The sequence below is a fragment of the Centrocercus urophasianus genome, unplaced genomic scaffold, assembly GCF_019232065.1.
Source record: "Centrocercus urophasianus isolate 14NV4802_14NV808 unplaced genomic scaffold, USGS_Curo_1.0 seq_13, whole genome shotgun sequence".
NCBI lineage: Eukaryota > Metazoa > Chordata > Aves > Galliformes > Phasianidae > Centrocercus > Centrocercus urophasianus.
Window position 1 is genome coordinate 7,573,116 of NW_024884475.1, and position 16,522 is coordinate 7,589,637.

Consider the following 16,522-nt stretch of genomic DNA (forward strand, 5'->3'; position numbering starts at 1 on the left):
CAGTAGGATGCTCCAAATTCTGATGTTCGTGGCTTTTATTAACTGTACATCAGCAGAAGTAGGGGGTATGGTGGGAATGGGCTGCCAGTTGGACTAGGTGATCTTAGGAGTCTTTTCCAATCTCAATGATTCTATGGTTCTGTGTCAATAAAAAATATTGTGGAGGGTCAGGAAAAGCGATAATTCTTTAAATTTTATGAAGGTTTTATCAGCATTTTTTTTTTTCCATCCCAGATGTTAACTAAGAAAGAATCATTCATGATATGAAACCCATCAGATGAAGAACTCTGTCGTTCTTGTTGATTTTTGGGGGACAATTTATGTCTGTGGTATTCTAATGAAACTCACTCTGAGCCTAGATTGAGTTTCGTACAAAAAAGCCCACAGGATTCAGTCCCAGGCAACAACATGCTGCAACTTCCACTGGTCAAGCCCCACTCTTTTAGAAAGATAAGTAAGCCAGCCTCCATGTGATACAAGTTAGTCAGAGCAGGGATGGGAGTGAAGGCATATTCATCCTAATTGCAGCTGAGAATTCGCAGAAAAGTTAACCATTTGGGGTTGGATTTATGCCTCTCCCCTGTGATGGCACAGACTCACTCACAGCGCTGCCCCAGGAGCAGGGAAGGGCCAGCCCCGAGGCCAGGCCTCCGCACTCTGCAGAAAGTCCTTTGCGATGGCAGTGTCTCTGCAGAGCCCTGCCCACACAGGGTAACATGAAGGAAGAAAGATGAAGATAGAAGTGGGACCTCGCCTGCCCAAAGCACGGTCATGACACAGAGCGGCAGATCTGCCAGCACGGTTGCTGCGTTTAATCTTGGAGCAGCGGCATTTGTTTCCATGAATGCTGTGGTTACAGGTAGCTGTGCGCACACCAATCCCTGCATGCGTGTACACACACGAACACGCACACAAAGATTCAGCTTGAGAATGAGCAAAACCAGGACACCTTGTCCACCCCTAGGTGACACATCCTGGGGTGCCACCGCCACACACAGCGCAGTAAGATGTGCTCTGGAAGGAACTGCCAGCCTGAATGGCAGCGCGGTGCTGAGATGCCACCTGGGAAGCCCGGCACCTGGAGCAGCTGTGGGGCTTCCAGCTGCTGTCCTGAACTGCCTGCAGACAAGGGGCTGCATCTGGAGGAAGCACTGCTTTACAATGGGGAGAAGAGCGCATCAAGAGGATCTTTTCACCGGGATAGCAGCCCCCACTGTAACAACTGGAAAAGTAAAAACAAATGAACCCTTTTTGTTTCCACTCAAGATTATTCGAGTAATTTTTATTGAAAATATAAGATCTACAAAGCCATGGATACCCAGCGTGGAAGAACTCATTAAGTTAGCACATTCATCTTTAAAAGGAAAATTTCAGGTTGACCTAAGGTACAATAATGTTCAATTTAAAATCTTGTCTTTCCTTCTGTAAGTTTCAAATCTCTTTTCATTAGGAGGTTCTGTGCAAGAGCTGCTTGTCACGAAAGGAAACACTTTACAATTCATGAACGTGTTCATTATAGAATAAATGAACAGCAACAATATACTAGCCTGTTTTTTTTTCCTGTTAACAGTCGTATGTTAAAGTAAACTCTTAGTTTTGTTTTGTTTTGTTTTTTCCATGATTTGGAAATTAGTTTCATATGCACCAAAGGAGCTAGTAATTTCTGCTGCTTGTCAGCTACACACAATGAGTATATTGCTGTGTGCTTTCCCCAACAACGAGGATTTTAGTAAAATGCAAGGTGTATACAACATAATACCAAAACCTGCATCACAGAAAAGGTTAATTGTTTTCTTATTCAGCTGCCAGAGTTGATAACCTTATGCCCCTCCCCAGAGCCAAAGTAGGGGTGGCAATCTGTTAGGTTATGTACATTAAACATATACATTTTCCTTGTTGGCAAGTTCCAAGCAGTAAGCGAGAGTGCAAACAAGGATCTGTAAGCTGCCACAAAATGTATTCGTATTTCTACTCGGTGTTGTAAGAGCCAAAGGGAGGACACGTATGTCAGATGTTGAAAGAACAACTGAATCTTTGTTTTTGATCATTATGGTCAGCATGTCATGAGGTCTTGTATCTGAATGCTAAAAATGGCACCACACTTGGACATCCCATAGCCTTACACAGTACATTTGTGTTTCCCTAGCCACTGAGCACTGGTCTCACGGAGACCCTGACTTCATAAGCTAACAAAATATAGATTTGGGTGCTGAAGAATCAAAAGGAGGGCTTATACAATTAACCCTCGCACCGAAACCTAAATTTAGGATTTTACTTAAAGCCACACTGAATCAGTTGTGAGAGGGTAAAGATATAAACACACCTCTCTACTTCATCGGCAGGAAGGTGGACAACTGACCATTCAAATGGAGGGTCTGGAAACAAAGCTTAGTTGTCCTTTAAACAATGAAAAGGAGAGGCATACATAAATGGTCACCAAGGCACAATATGACAAAGGTGAAGAGTCCCTGAGACTCTGGTCTGGGTCTGTACCATTCCCCTCCCTATACAAGTAAATGAGAACATTTAGGAAAATATAATACAAAATCTCTTACAGGAAATATAGACTACACTTGCTAAAATCACTTCCCTAAAAGTGTTTATAGCTTTTTTCTCTTTTTTTTTTTTCTTTTTTTCTTTCTTTTTTTTTTTCTTTCTTTTTTTTTTATTTTTTTAAAAGACCTTCTTTAAACAGGTAATGCAAAGACTGGTCCGTTTTTTCTTACCCGGCAAGCCAAGCTCTAATGACTTCACTAAGCAGAAGTTGTATTAAAATACATCTTCATAGTATTGCTATAATTTGGGTAAATATGTTCTGAACAGCTTGATGAGTACTAAATAAACTTTGCTGTTTTACAGCATACATTTAAATTTTTTGCACTTTTTTAAGAATAGAAAATGCAATTATAGTGTGCAAAAGAAAAAAGGATTAATTATCTTCTAGCTGAATACTGTATTTTTAAGCCATGCCTTCCATAAAAATGTATTGACATGTGTAAAAAGAAAAAAAAAATACAAGCAAACAGAAATTTCATTTCCCTGCAAGGAAAGATTAGCTATCACAATCTGGATCGCTTGAGTTCTGTATTTTTCAGACAAAGAAATGAAAAAAAAAAAAAACACCACCAAAAACACTGAAATGCTTCAATGTCATCCATTCCACAGTAACAGGTCCAAACTGCAGTGCTGCATTCTACTCCTCCTGTTAACATGGATGGAATGATTTGCTGCTGGTTGGATACTGAATACAAAAAAGCAGAAGAAAGTTGAGATCATCCCACATGAAGTCATTACTAGAGCTGGCTTTTCCCCCATTTTGAAGTACAGTAGTGACTTGTAAATATGACCTTTTCTAAAGATCATCTGTAATTTGAAGGTTTATCCGCCTGCTTTACCCAAACAACTGCTGAAAGAATTGATACAACAGAGCCTGCTATACAGGGTTCCATTTTCTTTTTTTCCATGTAAAAATACCACAAAAAGTAGTTTTAGGTTTTTGTATCTCCGAATCACTAACGCATGGTAGTTTCTGTTCATTCTTCCATGTTTGAAAATGGTTTCTGCAAAATCAAAATAACTGTCAAACTTCCTTATGCCATGCTTCCAACAGTTTGAATTTAATACCTCTTGAATGGAATGACAATTTCTTTTCTTTAATTTGCAGTAGAGCTACATCAAGCTAGCTTTAAGTCACAACTGTACCTAACCACAGTTCTCTGCAACAAACCCATGATTTACAATATCTAATATTGTGGTTACAGTGCAGGGAACCGTGGGTAAGAAACCTCCATGTCAGAGTACTGTGGTTGGGGTTTCCCGGAAGAGTGGCAGTTGACACCTCTGGAATATTCATATATAAGTGCTTCAGTCAGATGGTCCTGAGTTGAACTGGTAACTCAGGCACTATGAGAGCCTGGCATTCAGTCTGCGGGAATGTGTGTAACCTCCATCGCTCGAGCCGCTTTGCAAACTGTAGTGGTCTTCAGCATCACTGGCACTTCCAACACTGTCCATTTCCCCGGGTGTAAACTCCATTCCTTCAATGTCTACTTCTAAAGAAAACGTAAGAAGTATAAGAACTTGTTAGAAGCTTCTCTAACAAGTAACCAGGGGCCAGCGCTGCCTGCGTAACCAACGTGCAGGTGGAACCCGAATCATTCATTTTCTGTAATTAAAAGAAGCCTGCAACGGTAGCTCCTGAGGTAAGTAGCATCTTGTCCACCCAAGAATTAAAATCCCTCCTGTCATCGCCTACATAAATACACAGCGTGACATCAGCACCAAATGCTGTCCCAGAACAGTTCCAACCTGTTCAGAGATGTTGATCTTAAAAAACACATGAAGAAAACCCAAACCCTCTGGGCTCTGAGCTGTAGCACCACACGCGGCAGCTCAACCTGCAGGTGTCAGCTCGCAGTCACTGCGGTGCAGCCATCTGTCCTCCAAGAGCTGCACTGTGACCAACAGCTCCGTCTCCCACGGGCCCTGGAAAGGGCTGTGTGTGTGAGTCCTCACTGACAGACACACTGCTAACCAGAAGATGAGAAAAGGTGATGGGGAGCTCCGACAGCTCACTCTTAAATGAAAACCAAATGTAGGAAACACTTGGTGATCACTGCACAGAAAATATTGTAACATTTCACAAGAAATGATGTGAAATTGATTTACTCACGCAAACGAATTAAGGCAAATAACTGTTTTGCAAAGAATATACAAAAGATGCCGTTGCTTTTCGTTCTGTAGATTGCGTAACAGAACAGTTTTGTCTGGGTTTTGTTGAAAACTTGATCTTCGTTCTAAATTGTGTATCGAAAAATAGATTTTTTTTGCTTCCCTGCTCCCCCCTCCTTCCCACAGCTGCAGGCCCCTCTGGGCAGCCCCCACACACTTACCTTGTTCAGAGTCAGTGGATATTGTTGATCCCATACTGTCAGTGCGGATGCGCTCCATGCCCTGCACGGATAGCTGCTCCAACCTGCGTTTGAGGTAGCGGTGTTCCCGCTGTAATTGTTCTTTAATATTCAGAGCTTTTCGGTCCTGTTCTTCCAATTTCTTAAAGAGAGAGAGTATCAGTAAGCCAACAGATCGTACTTGTGTTGAAGCATCATAACTTTGGATCTTCTCCAATCAGTTCTTTTAGAGCGCGAATTGATGATCAGACACAATTATTTCTGTTACCACCCTGTAGAGCTCCGTGCAACTTCAGCTGGCCAGTCCGGAAGTGAATTGGTTTCACAGTAAAATACATGGACACAGTAAAAGAAAAGTATTCCTTAAGGACCCTTTTGCCACTAGCAAAAGCTTCTCAGCTAAGACTGAATGATTGTTGCCTTGGTTCTGGGGAATATTTAAATCATTTTGTCAGGCAAAACTGTCACCATCTTTGGTAACGAAAGCACGGCCCCGGTTTCAAGCAGAGTTTTATGGCTCTTTAGGTGAAACAAGAGAGTTATCGCCATAAAGGAACCATTACAGGCTCCTCTGTGCTCCCTGTACTACCAGAGGCTATGGAAATTGTTACCATTTAAGAGTGCTTCATTATCAATACTCCAGTATTACTTTATATATGAAGTAGGAGGAATTTACCAACAATTCCCTTCATTCTTGCATTTCTTTTTCCTAGCACTTCTCTGATAACTCTATGATAACCCCCTAACAATATCAGCACTATTAATCCAATACTTCTCAGCAAACAACCTGTGAATGAGTCCTTTCACGAATCAGCTCCAGATCTTTCCTGTTACTTGAATAAAATAAGGTGTTCATTTTGGAACAAAAAAGAATGCCTCACACTGCGTAGAACGCAATGCACTGTTGGTAGAAACGTAATAGCAGGGATACTCTCAGATCTCAGCTGAATGCTTTTCCAATCACTGATAGCTATTTTCAAAAACGGACTGCATAACTAGAGAAGAAGTAGAATGGATATGATTGGATCAAAAGCAGGAGCTACAAACAAAACACACACACACACAAAAGGCAATTCTTTTAATCTAAGTGATGAAGTAAATTACAGGTTCTGGCAGAAAAAGCACTTATAAGCTAGACCAAATTTCTCTTTGAGCAGTGTTTACATGACCACTGAGATGTAGGAGATGTACTGAGAGTGAATACAGCTGCTGCTGACTCTTCCCTACCACGTGGATGAACCTATTTGTGGGTTTCTAGAGGAGAGTGGGGTGGGACAGCATACAACAAACCACGAGCCAAGTGACTGCAAGGATTCTGCTGTTCTAATTCCAACCCCAAAGCAAATGTATTTATCTTTGAAAACATAATTGATGTTACTCAACTCAGCAGCTTCCCACCTGAATGAAACCTAATTTCTGTAGCCTCATTGTGAGCCCAGGCCACACACTACTCAGATATGCATCATACGTAGGAACACGATGTTACAATAAGCAAATGGGGAGTACATCCATGTGCACAGCACACCAAATGTGCCCAACTGATCACATTTCCTTTTCCTCTATCTTCCTGGCTGTGGTCCCAGACTCCAACAACTCTTTCAGGAATGAACTCGGTGATTCGTATCCAGGAGACCCAAAACTGTCCGATCTCTCAGGGCAAGTTTCAGTGTATGGGCGCGCGTGTGAAAAGTTCAGAACTAATTGCTGTGTTGGAAAGGCCGGGGCAGTGCCTGCTCTGACAGTGCAGCTGAGAGGTGGCTGTCCGAAAGCCTGCAGATCTGTTGGAGGGGAGCAGTCAGGCATCAGAACAGTGGAGGTGGGTTCAGTTAGAATCTCAAAAAGAAAACAAAACTTCAGTTTCACTTTTGAGAAAAGGAGTACATGGTACCGTGCACGACAGACTGGGAAAGAATCCGTTCCTAGCTTTGTTATCAGCAGCTGAAATGTTAACTGCATGGCTAATCTCTCACACTTGCCACTTGTAAAAACAGTTTTTCAATTTGTATGCATAAGCCCATGATAGGGGGGCAGCCCGAGACAAAAACCACACGCAGTGCCTTTCATGCATGTTAGCCTGAATTATAAACAAGCAGCCAAAATCTCCAATGGTCAAAACAGGGGTTGCTCAGCTGGAGTAAACGTGCTTACAAGAGCTGAAGAAGGAGCTGAGTAACCTTGTTTACAAGAATGGCTTTGCTTGAATTCATCCTTAATGCTTCCTACGAATTACAGCCATTTCTGCAATTGCACTGAATGTCACTGCTGTACAGCAGCAGGCTGTTCTCCAAAATATTCCCAGACTACTGGCAGCATTCAGCCTCTCACGACACTTTTTGCTTTTCTCTCTTTTCCCCTTTTACACTGAAAAAAATGCTAGACAAATAATTAGTCCTGGAGACGGCATCAGAAACCTGTTCTTTAACCTTCTGCATTTAAATATTATCATCTATCTGTGCTTCCATTCCCCTGAAAATGACGAGAGTGAAACTACGCAGTCTTAGGAAAGAGCAGGGCTCAGGAGGGATCTCCTTTGTGTTGTCTGTGCACATGTCTAACCTGTACTGTTGCTAAAGCACAGGTGAGGTTTCGTTTTGGTTTTCAGCTGGTGGCTCAGGTGTTGCTCACACAAAGCATGCAAAGGGAGTGGCAGCTAACAGGAGATGAGATTTTATTTTTGGTTTCTTTTAAGTGATTGGCACATGCTCCAGGATCTGGTTGCTGGAGTATGGGATGAGGGTGAGATTCGTTAGGAGCTATAATCCCTTTGACTCCGTTAGTTATTTCATTACCAGTTATTGGTATTTTCACGCTGACATCAAGTGCAGTACAATGCTACTTTTTTCAGTCCTTAAAATAAGTACATTAATCAAATAACACCCATGATATACATACATTTTAATACAATATAAACCATTAATAATCACAAAACCACCATTTTATATATCTGATACTGCAAAGCACATAAAAAACTTGATAACCTGAGTGAAAACCCTGCTTCTAATGCAGACTAATAGAGCCAGAAGATCAGACATATGGATACAGATCTTGTGTGAAAATTAAACTCCTCTTTATGGATACACATTCTGGAAGATTATGCTTTAAAAATGTAAAAATACAGATGAATGTTTTTACCTTGATATGCATCTTAGCTCTTTTCAACAGACTTAGAGTGGTGTGTCTGGTGCTGTCCGGCCCAAGAGGCACGAGCTGTTTTAGCTGTTCCAAATATAGCCGGAGTTTCGCCCGTCTGCAATTATTAAAAATGAAGAGTGTTGTAGTGAAGTTGCACTTGAATTGCACATCCTATATGCAAACACCATCTGTTTGCAGGATCTCTCTGCAAAACTCAATTCAACAGTGGCTTCCTCTCCCCTTCCTTTGGCAAAGTTTCAGACCGAAAGGTCACTTGAAATGTAGTAATGCTACTTGGCACACTTGTACACTATTTTCATACCTATATTTGAAAGCAGTTTGCTCCGTCTGGTTATTCCCAACTTAAGGAAGGGGAAGTACATCCAGAGAAAGTTACTCAACCAAGGCTGCACATTGAATGTGTGGTTGAATAAAGAAGAAAAGTGGAGACTTCACCCCAACCTGGATGGCTTTCCAGCCCGTGGGAGGGAGCAGAGCCTGCACACTGTAGCTCCCCGCTGCCCGATGTGATGGTTGTGCTCCTGCAAGGCACGGCTGCTTCCAGCTGTACCTCTCAGCCCTCACCATAGACCCTTTTTGCTCCTGCTCATGCACGAACCCACAGCCCACTGTGAGGGAGCCAGAACAACACTTGGAGCAACACCAATGAGCTCCAGCAGTGTCAGGTCCATTGCTCTCGCTTAAGTGATACCATTACCACTCCCAGCAACTTTTCTCCTATACTAATGGCATCAAATCCATTGGTAAAGAATGAGGATAAGCAAAATGGCATTTCTACAGCTAGCTGATTTCCGAACTTTTGGTATTTCTTTAAGGAGGCACTGGCAGTACAATACTCCATGCAACTGTACTGTAACTGCCAAAGCAAAGCAGAGCAAACCAAAGAACATCGCACCTTTCAGTTTTACACAATGGAAATAGATGCAGCACTTACATGAGCAACATCTGTACCATTTTCTTTCCACCAGCCCAGACTGAACAAAGCAATGATCTGGAGCATGCCTACAGCCCCCACACAGCACTAATAATAAGCGAAGCGGATCACAAGTGTGACATGAATAATTATCTGTTTCCAATCTGCTGTGTGCTGCAAGAAACTGTGCGGGAAATGTAATGCTCCTGGTCAGGACATTCAGAACAAGAATTCAGCATCAGTATCTGAAATGCAACTTAAGAGGATTCAGTGTAAACTGAATGACAGGTAACATCGTGTCTGGACTGAGTACTGTAATGCAAAAACCTGAGAATGAATGGGGGAGAAAAAAGCAAAATAAAACCTAATGAAAATCAGCGCTGTAATGACGACACACTGACTTGTAGTTCTGGCTGCCTGTAAATTAGCGGTGCATTAGGTATGAATTCAAAGAGCATGTTGTAGAACTGTTAATTCTTTCTTCAAGTCATTTAGGAGAAAGAGGTTATTGGTGGAAGTATGATTCAAGAGAGAACAGATGCCATACTCTTTGTTTAGGGCTGGGGTTTGGTTTGTATTCAAGGCTCTGCACCTAACAACCAAACCGCTTTTATTTCATGCACAGCCTCATAGGTGGGAGCAGCTCTGGGACTGCTGAGCTGAGCCACGACGCCGACCTTTACAGCAGATGCAAAGGATGAAGTGCCACCATCAGGGGCTACTGGGAGCTATACCGAGAACACAGGTAACACTTTATTTCTCTTTCTACAGCCTTTAATAGCTACCTGTTTTTTTGTGTGTGTGTATTAACTAAAACTTGCTTCGGGCACTGAATTCAATCCGTCTTTTTGATTTCTAACTGGCCCCTAAGCATGCATGCAGCCATTGCGTCACTCGGTACAACTTGGATGCAACTCTATTTAGACAGCTGACAGAGAAGTGGGGACTGAGGATAAAGGAGGATGTGGCAAGAGAGGGGACAAGAAGAGTACCCACATGGCAAACAGAGAGTTAAACACATGGACCAGAATGACTGCTTGCAGTAATTAGAAGTATTATAACGAATACACTGAACTGTTAATCTAAAGTCTACTTAATATTCATGTTGAAATACATCAGTGGAAGCCAGGCTCCATACCCAGCTTATCTGCCTCTGCTGGTATTTGAAGAAAGTCTGCTTACTGCAGGGTCACAATAAGGGTTTGGTGCACTTCCTTAGCACCCGCTGGGGCAACGAGCAGAGATACATCCAGTGGGCGAGGCTGTGAGCCTGGCTGAAGCACTGTTCTTTTATGTCCTACGCAAAGCAGGGAAAGCAGGACTTGGCAGCAGTGCCACAAAGAGTATACGACTGAAGTTAATAAGAATATTTTAATTGATCAATGAGAATAATTAAAAGGAGCGCGATATTAAAATACTAATAATGCCTTAAAACATTCTCTAACAACAGACAGCACAGTGTAATAAACACACCTTGCTGAAACACCCACGGGAACTTCATCTTTTTTTGTGAGTGTAAACAAGGGGATATTTTCTTTCATTCTTTTACTCATATCTTTACATAAATGTTTATGTGGCTAATTCATGTATTGTAACACAAGAGCATCATCAATGGCCTGAATTATGAACACGGAAACTCCACCCTGCCACAATTACTAGAGTAAATACCCCACAGTTTTCAGTTTACAAATCTCAGAAAAAAACCCTCTAAGAATGTATGAGAGCATTGCTGGCATGCTGCAGTAACCGATCACAGCAGCAGCAAGGGACTCCGACTTCACAGCAGATAAATTGTCACGCGCAGGATCTGTCAGCACTAACTTCTCCCTGGCTGCAGGGAGCAGACAGCTTTTCCTCCTCGGCCGATGGGAGCCACCCAGAAGGCAGCCGCAGAGGTAATCACAGCCTGAGCCCTCTGTGTTCTGTACATCAGGCCACATACTCTACCTAGAAAAAAAGCAAAAAGCTGTCTGGTCCAAGAGGAGCTGGGGAACAGTCTCTGTGCCTGCGATGCAGCTCAGTGCAGTAACTGCACTGCTCCAGCTCCAAAACATGACACCTTCGCCCACACCACGCATGATGTCAGGCGAGTAAGCCGGTGCCTAGAAAAGCACACGCTTTTCCGCTCCCATGTGGATGCACAGAAATATTCCCTTCATCGCTGCTCTTGAATTTAGCCGAGAAGTTAAGGACCTGTAATAAGCCTCCAAAAATTCACGTACTCGAGCTGTGTGGACGGAGTGAGGTGTTGAGAGAGAAGCCAAGTGACCCACCTCAGACACTGCGTGTGTTTTTCTGCCTGAAGACGAAGACATGTCAGATGGTCAAGACTCCATAGAACATCACAGAATGGCATGGGCTGGGTTGGGCTGTGAACTCAAAGCCTATCCATTCCCAACCCCTTGCTGTAGGCTGGTTGCCCCACACCAGCTCAGACTGCACAGGGCAAACCTGGCCTTGAGCACCTCCAGGTATGGGGCACCCACAGCTCACTGGGCAGCCTGTGCCACAGCCTCACTACATTCTTAGTAAAGAAATTCCTCCTAATTTCTTCTCAGAGTGGTGAGGCAATGGAACAGGCCTCTCAGGGAGGTACTGGAGTCACTGTCCCTGATGGTGCTCAAGAAAAGGGTAGAGAAGGCACTAAGGGACATGGTCAGTGGACATGGAGAGGATGGGTTCACAGTTGAACTAAATGATCTTGGAGGTCTTTTCCAACCTCAATGATTCTATGGTTCTATCACTATCAGACTGCATAAAAAATCGGTCTCCCTCCTGTTCATAAGCTCCCATTAAGTACTGGAAGGCCGCAGTGAGGTCTCCCCTTCTCCAGCCTGAAAAAGCCCAACTCCCTCAGCCTTTCTTCATAGCAGAGGTGCTACAGCTCTCTGAGCAACTTCAGTCTTTTCCTCATGAGTGAGCCTATCACGTGGTCCTGTAATGCTCTACTAATGCTTAATAAAAAGGAGCTATAGCCCCTCTGCGTCAGTCAAGGCTCCCCTGGGGCAGCTGTCCTACAGCAGGTGGGTGGTTCACCACTTTCATAGAAACGACAATCACTTTTTGACAGCCACCATAACAGCTATTGACTGGGACTCCCTGAACTCACACTGAAACTGTGAAAGCAGCACGGGGCAACACTTGCTAAGTACTTCAGCCAAAAGAACCTGCCAGGCCAGAGGGCCTGCCTCAAGGCACCAAGTCCGGACAGGATGCCATGCCCAGCAGTGCTGGAGATTCCCCCACAGCACTTCCATAAGAAGTTCACTTGAAGGCCACGCTCTGCAGTCCACAGATTCCACAGAAAGGCAAGGAGCCATGCTGGCTGGAGGAGCTCGGATTTACCACTCTTTTAAGACAGGCTGCTGTACAAAAGCACATGAGGATCTCTGACTCTAACCTGTCTCAAAATTGCATAAATTAATCTATTAAATAGCAGTCAGGAAGCTTCCCCATAGGTATGAAATTCTGGATGCAAATATATTTTACACCAAGAAATGGAATGCTACGTTGCAGAGGGGGAAAGAAAAAGAACAAAAAGCCTATTGTTTGCACTGGATAATCTTAATTCCAAGAAAACTGCAACAATTCCAAGAAATTCCTACAACTTCTTGACGGGTGGTTGCAATGGGAACAAAATACTCCTTGGTAAGGCCAAATAATGAAATAAGAGGCAATGGCTGTGAGGTACAGGATGGGCATTAGGAAACAAATTCATTACGAAAGCAGTGCATATGCAGAATAGGTTGCCCAGAAAAGCTGCACAAGTGCTGCTGCTGGAGGTTTTTCAAAATTCATCTTGACAAAACCACAGTGTTTCAGAGGTCCTTCCAATCAACACTGCTGTGACTGTATAAATCAGACTGCTTGGAAAACATAGCATTTGACTCACATAGCAGCCAAAAAAAAAAAAAAAGAAAAGAAAAAAACAGTGCAGTTCAAACTGCCAGTCTTATCCAATACAGTGCTGTAGGTTTGTGGAGTGACCTGATCCACCTACAGGCTTTCCATGGGAGCTCTCCGTAGCTTTTTTAGACACAGCGTGGCAGATAGAAATAGCCTGCAGACAGTTAAAAAGTAGGCAGCAAAAAGCAGAAAGCTACTGCTCAGGCAGCAGCTGCACAGCTCTCTGGTGGCAGTGAAAGTACGTTTCCTAAACCACACAAGTACAAATCAAGAGACCTAAACTGGGGTCTGTTGTTTAACCCATTGATCTGCACCAAGTCAACAGGAAAGGCAAAGCTTTCCTTTGGCAATGCATGTCCAAAGCAAGCTGCTTTACCCTCCCTGTGGCATGCCTCAGCCAGGCCTAAGTGAAATTACATGGCACAGACACTCATGACAGCTTACAGGGTGGCAGTGAAAAATGCTGCCATGTCCAAACATGCATGTATCACACCGCCCTGGCAGGGAAACCCACACAAGACAGAGCTGCTGACAGCCCTCCTCACATCTGTGATAGGAAGCACGGGGCAGGCACGTCCTCCAGGCTACACTTGAAGACAGCAGCAGCAGTTCCCACTGCTGACATTGTGCTGCTCACTGCCTGCAGAAAGCATCACAATGGCAATGCTCATCCACGGATTCCTCAGCAGTCACAAACAAGAGCACAGAGCTCAACAGACACAGGTCACATTCCTGACGGATCCACCTTGTGCATCAAGACCTCAGTCCACAGCCTCTCCAAGTTAGAAGAGTGACTCTCTCACACGTACGCATTCTTGTGTTGACTCAATGCTGGCTGTAATAGGAAAGGGCCGACTCTGCCAGCAAAGCCTGATGTCCCATGGGAAGTCCCAGAACAGCCCTGACTTCTCCATACCTACTGAGCCCTACCAGTAGATTGCCCAGTCAGGACACCCTGTTGTCCTGGCCATACTGAGGTGTGTGCAGCAAGGATCTGAAAGCATGTATGGACATGAAACACTGCCTGCTTCACAAGAAGGCCCGAGCTGTGCTTTCTGCAATATGTTTTCAGTGCTAAAAATGCTTGCATGGCTGAACATGTGTCTGTATTTCAGAAGTCCCAAATTTAGTCTACTAAACTAGCTGTGTCTACAGGAGGTTGACACACTCTTAAACCAATTGCTAAATATATTTACTTGGAGATGTTTTGCAAATAAAAGAACACTACAGATCAAACACTCAAATGACAATGAAAATGCAGTCATTAGAAGTTGCACTACTGAAAACAACAGATATATTTGAAATAGGTGCAAAAATTTAAAGAAAATCATCATTTCTGCACTTCATCTATTTCAATCCAAGAAACAGACAGCTTCAGAGCCTGCCACAATGTAAGTCCCGTCCTAGCTCACAAGGAAAGCCCCAGAGTTCTTAATACAAACAGCCTCCACACTTCAAAAAAAAAAAAACAAAAAACAAACAACTATTACAGGTAACCTGAATAAAAATTCTGAAATAATCAAGGAGAAGCAATATTCGTACAAACTGGACAGAGTCACTGAAGCATTTCAAATTCCTCCTTTCGTGTTTCACATTTTTTTCCACATTTAAACCTGGTCCTGTGCTGTGCAATGAAGTTAATATACACAAGTTTAAATATAGAGCAGTTACTAAATTTTTCATTGCTGCACAATGACTAAGTAATCTGGATTAATAACATACATAGGATAAAGTCAGAGAAGGATCCCTGCACCAAAAATTCACATCCGGAGTCACATACACAGACTCTGGAGTCCAGGTACTTCGTGAATCAAAGGGGTTTGGGTTGAGCCAACAACTTCAGCTCGGAAACCGCTGCAGTGAACCATGGGGTTTGCTTCCTTAAGAAAAGTGGAATCTGCCACCAGACAACAAATTCGGCATAAAATACAGAAGTGAGCTAGCTAACTGCAATCATAAAATACTGTGTTTTACAGGAAGACTCTTCACAGTTTTATTTACGAAGAGCCACCACCTGTATGGGGAGCAGTAAAGCTTTAGAGACAATCAGCAAATGAGGATCTTTCGTGACCCATTCCGGCCATGACTGCAGATAACATTACTGTCCAAACCCTTATCACTAGCTGCTTGTAAAGATGCCAACCTCTCAGCCTGCCCAGTCCCACCCCCTGCCATAGGCTGGGAACCCCCCCAGCTAAGGCTGCCCAGGGCCCGTTCAAGCCAGCTCCAGGCACGGGGCACTCTCAGCTCTCCAGGCTGCCTGCGCCAGGGCCTCACGTCCTCTAAGTAAAGATCTTCTTCCTAACATCTAACCCAAATTTTAGTTTAGTTTAGTAACCCCCTTTTAGTTTTAAGAGTCCGTCCCCCTCCTGCTTATAAGCTCCTACAAGAGCTCCATCTCTTTTTATTTTTATGCATAATCACATCTGATTGATGACAAATTTTGCTACGGATAGCCTTATGATGCTGAAAACAAAATGTTTGCATGTTATTTTCTATATTCCTGGGTACCCCTGTACATACATACAATGTAGATACAGACATAATTATATACCCCACTGTGTAGCAGGAGCTGGTATTCAGGCACACCTGCCTTACTCCTCCATAAGATAACACTTTTCCTGAACTGCCAGGAATGATATATTTACAGCTCTGCAACGCTTTTAATAAGCCATCAAAGATGATCCTGCACCAATTAAAATGCATTTACACAGGCATTTAGAGAGATTGTATCTACAACTTCCATCTTAAGAAATTAAAGAAACTCCATTATAGCAAAATGCTTGTGAAGAAACCTTTCTATTAATGGTCCAGGCAGGATTTAGAGTATCTTCAGAAAAAAGATCAAATGCAATGCAAGATAACAGCTCTCCACTGAAGTATAAAATCTTGTCTCTACCGTATTTTCCATATTTATTTCAGCCAGAAACACTTTCAATACTTTTTTTCCACTCTACAAAGAATACCTCGAACATATTCCCAGTTTTTCAATAGAGGCTCATATTCACGCTGCACAATCTACTTCATTTACACAACAAATTTACTTTAGTGAAAAGGAAAGAAAACCTCTTAGTACTAAAGCACTGTACCATGGCGAGGCACCCAGTGTGCCGCACTTGGACATTCTGATTGCTTTGAGATGTGTGAAATATTTGCTCACAGCTGAGTGCCTCAGAGTCAAAAACAGAAAATTCAGCAGTGCCCTTACAGCAAACTCTTTTGGTTTTTATTATACAAGGAAAAAATAAATCAAGCAAATACATCAGCTTTCTGTAGATGTACTTCTCTTTGAGCTACAAACAAAATGCTGAAATTTGTGCTGCAGGTGAAGATTCATAGGTTTGTTCCAAATCGTATTTTTTTGCCTTTGTCTAATACCCCCACAGGTCTCTGTACCTAAATTCAGCATGGAAGCACTGGAAGGTAAAGAGGTAACAGATGGAAAAACCTGCAAGTGCCTGATCAGACAATCTCTCTAAACTGGAGAGCTGTGGATTTGAAGGATGGCTGTGGATTAAGAACTGGCTGGCTGGTTGCAGCCAAAGGGTTGTGATCAGTGGTTCTGTGTCAGGGTGGAGGCCGCTCACAAGCGGTGTCCTTCAGGAGTCAATCTTGGGACTGGTGCTCTTCAACATCTTCA

General features: G+C 43.1%; 1 protein-coding gene across 4 annotated transcripts in view; it reads right to left on the minus strand.

The window, feature by feature from the left end:
* Positions 1-1,267: 1,267 nt before the first annotated feature.
* Positions 1,268-16,522, minus strand: part of MXD4 (MAX dimerization protein 4) — a 37,969-nt gene continuing 22,714 nt past the window's right edge. For all 4 annotated transcript variants that reach the window (XM_042812010.1, XM_042812009.1, XM_042812008.1 and 1 more), the window contains 3 exons: positions 8,043-8,157; positions 4,893-5,052; positions 1,268-4,052 (listed from right to left, as the gene is read on the minus strand). In XM_042812010.1, the coding sequence (XP_042667944.1) occupies positions 3,904-4,052; positions 4,893-5,052; positions 8,043-8,157 (424 nt within the window). In that variant the 3' untranslated portion in view covers positions 1,268-3,903. The remainder of the gene's footprint in view (positions 4,053-4,892; positions 5,053-8,042; positions 8,158-16,522) is intronic.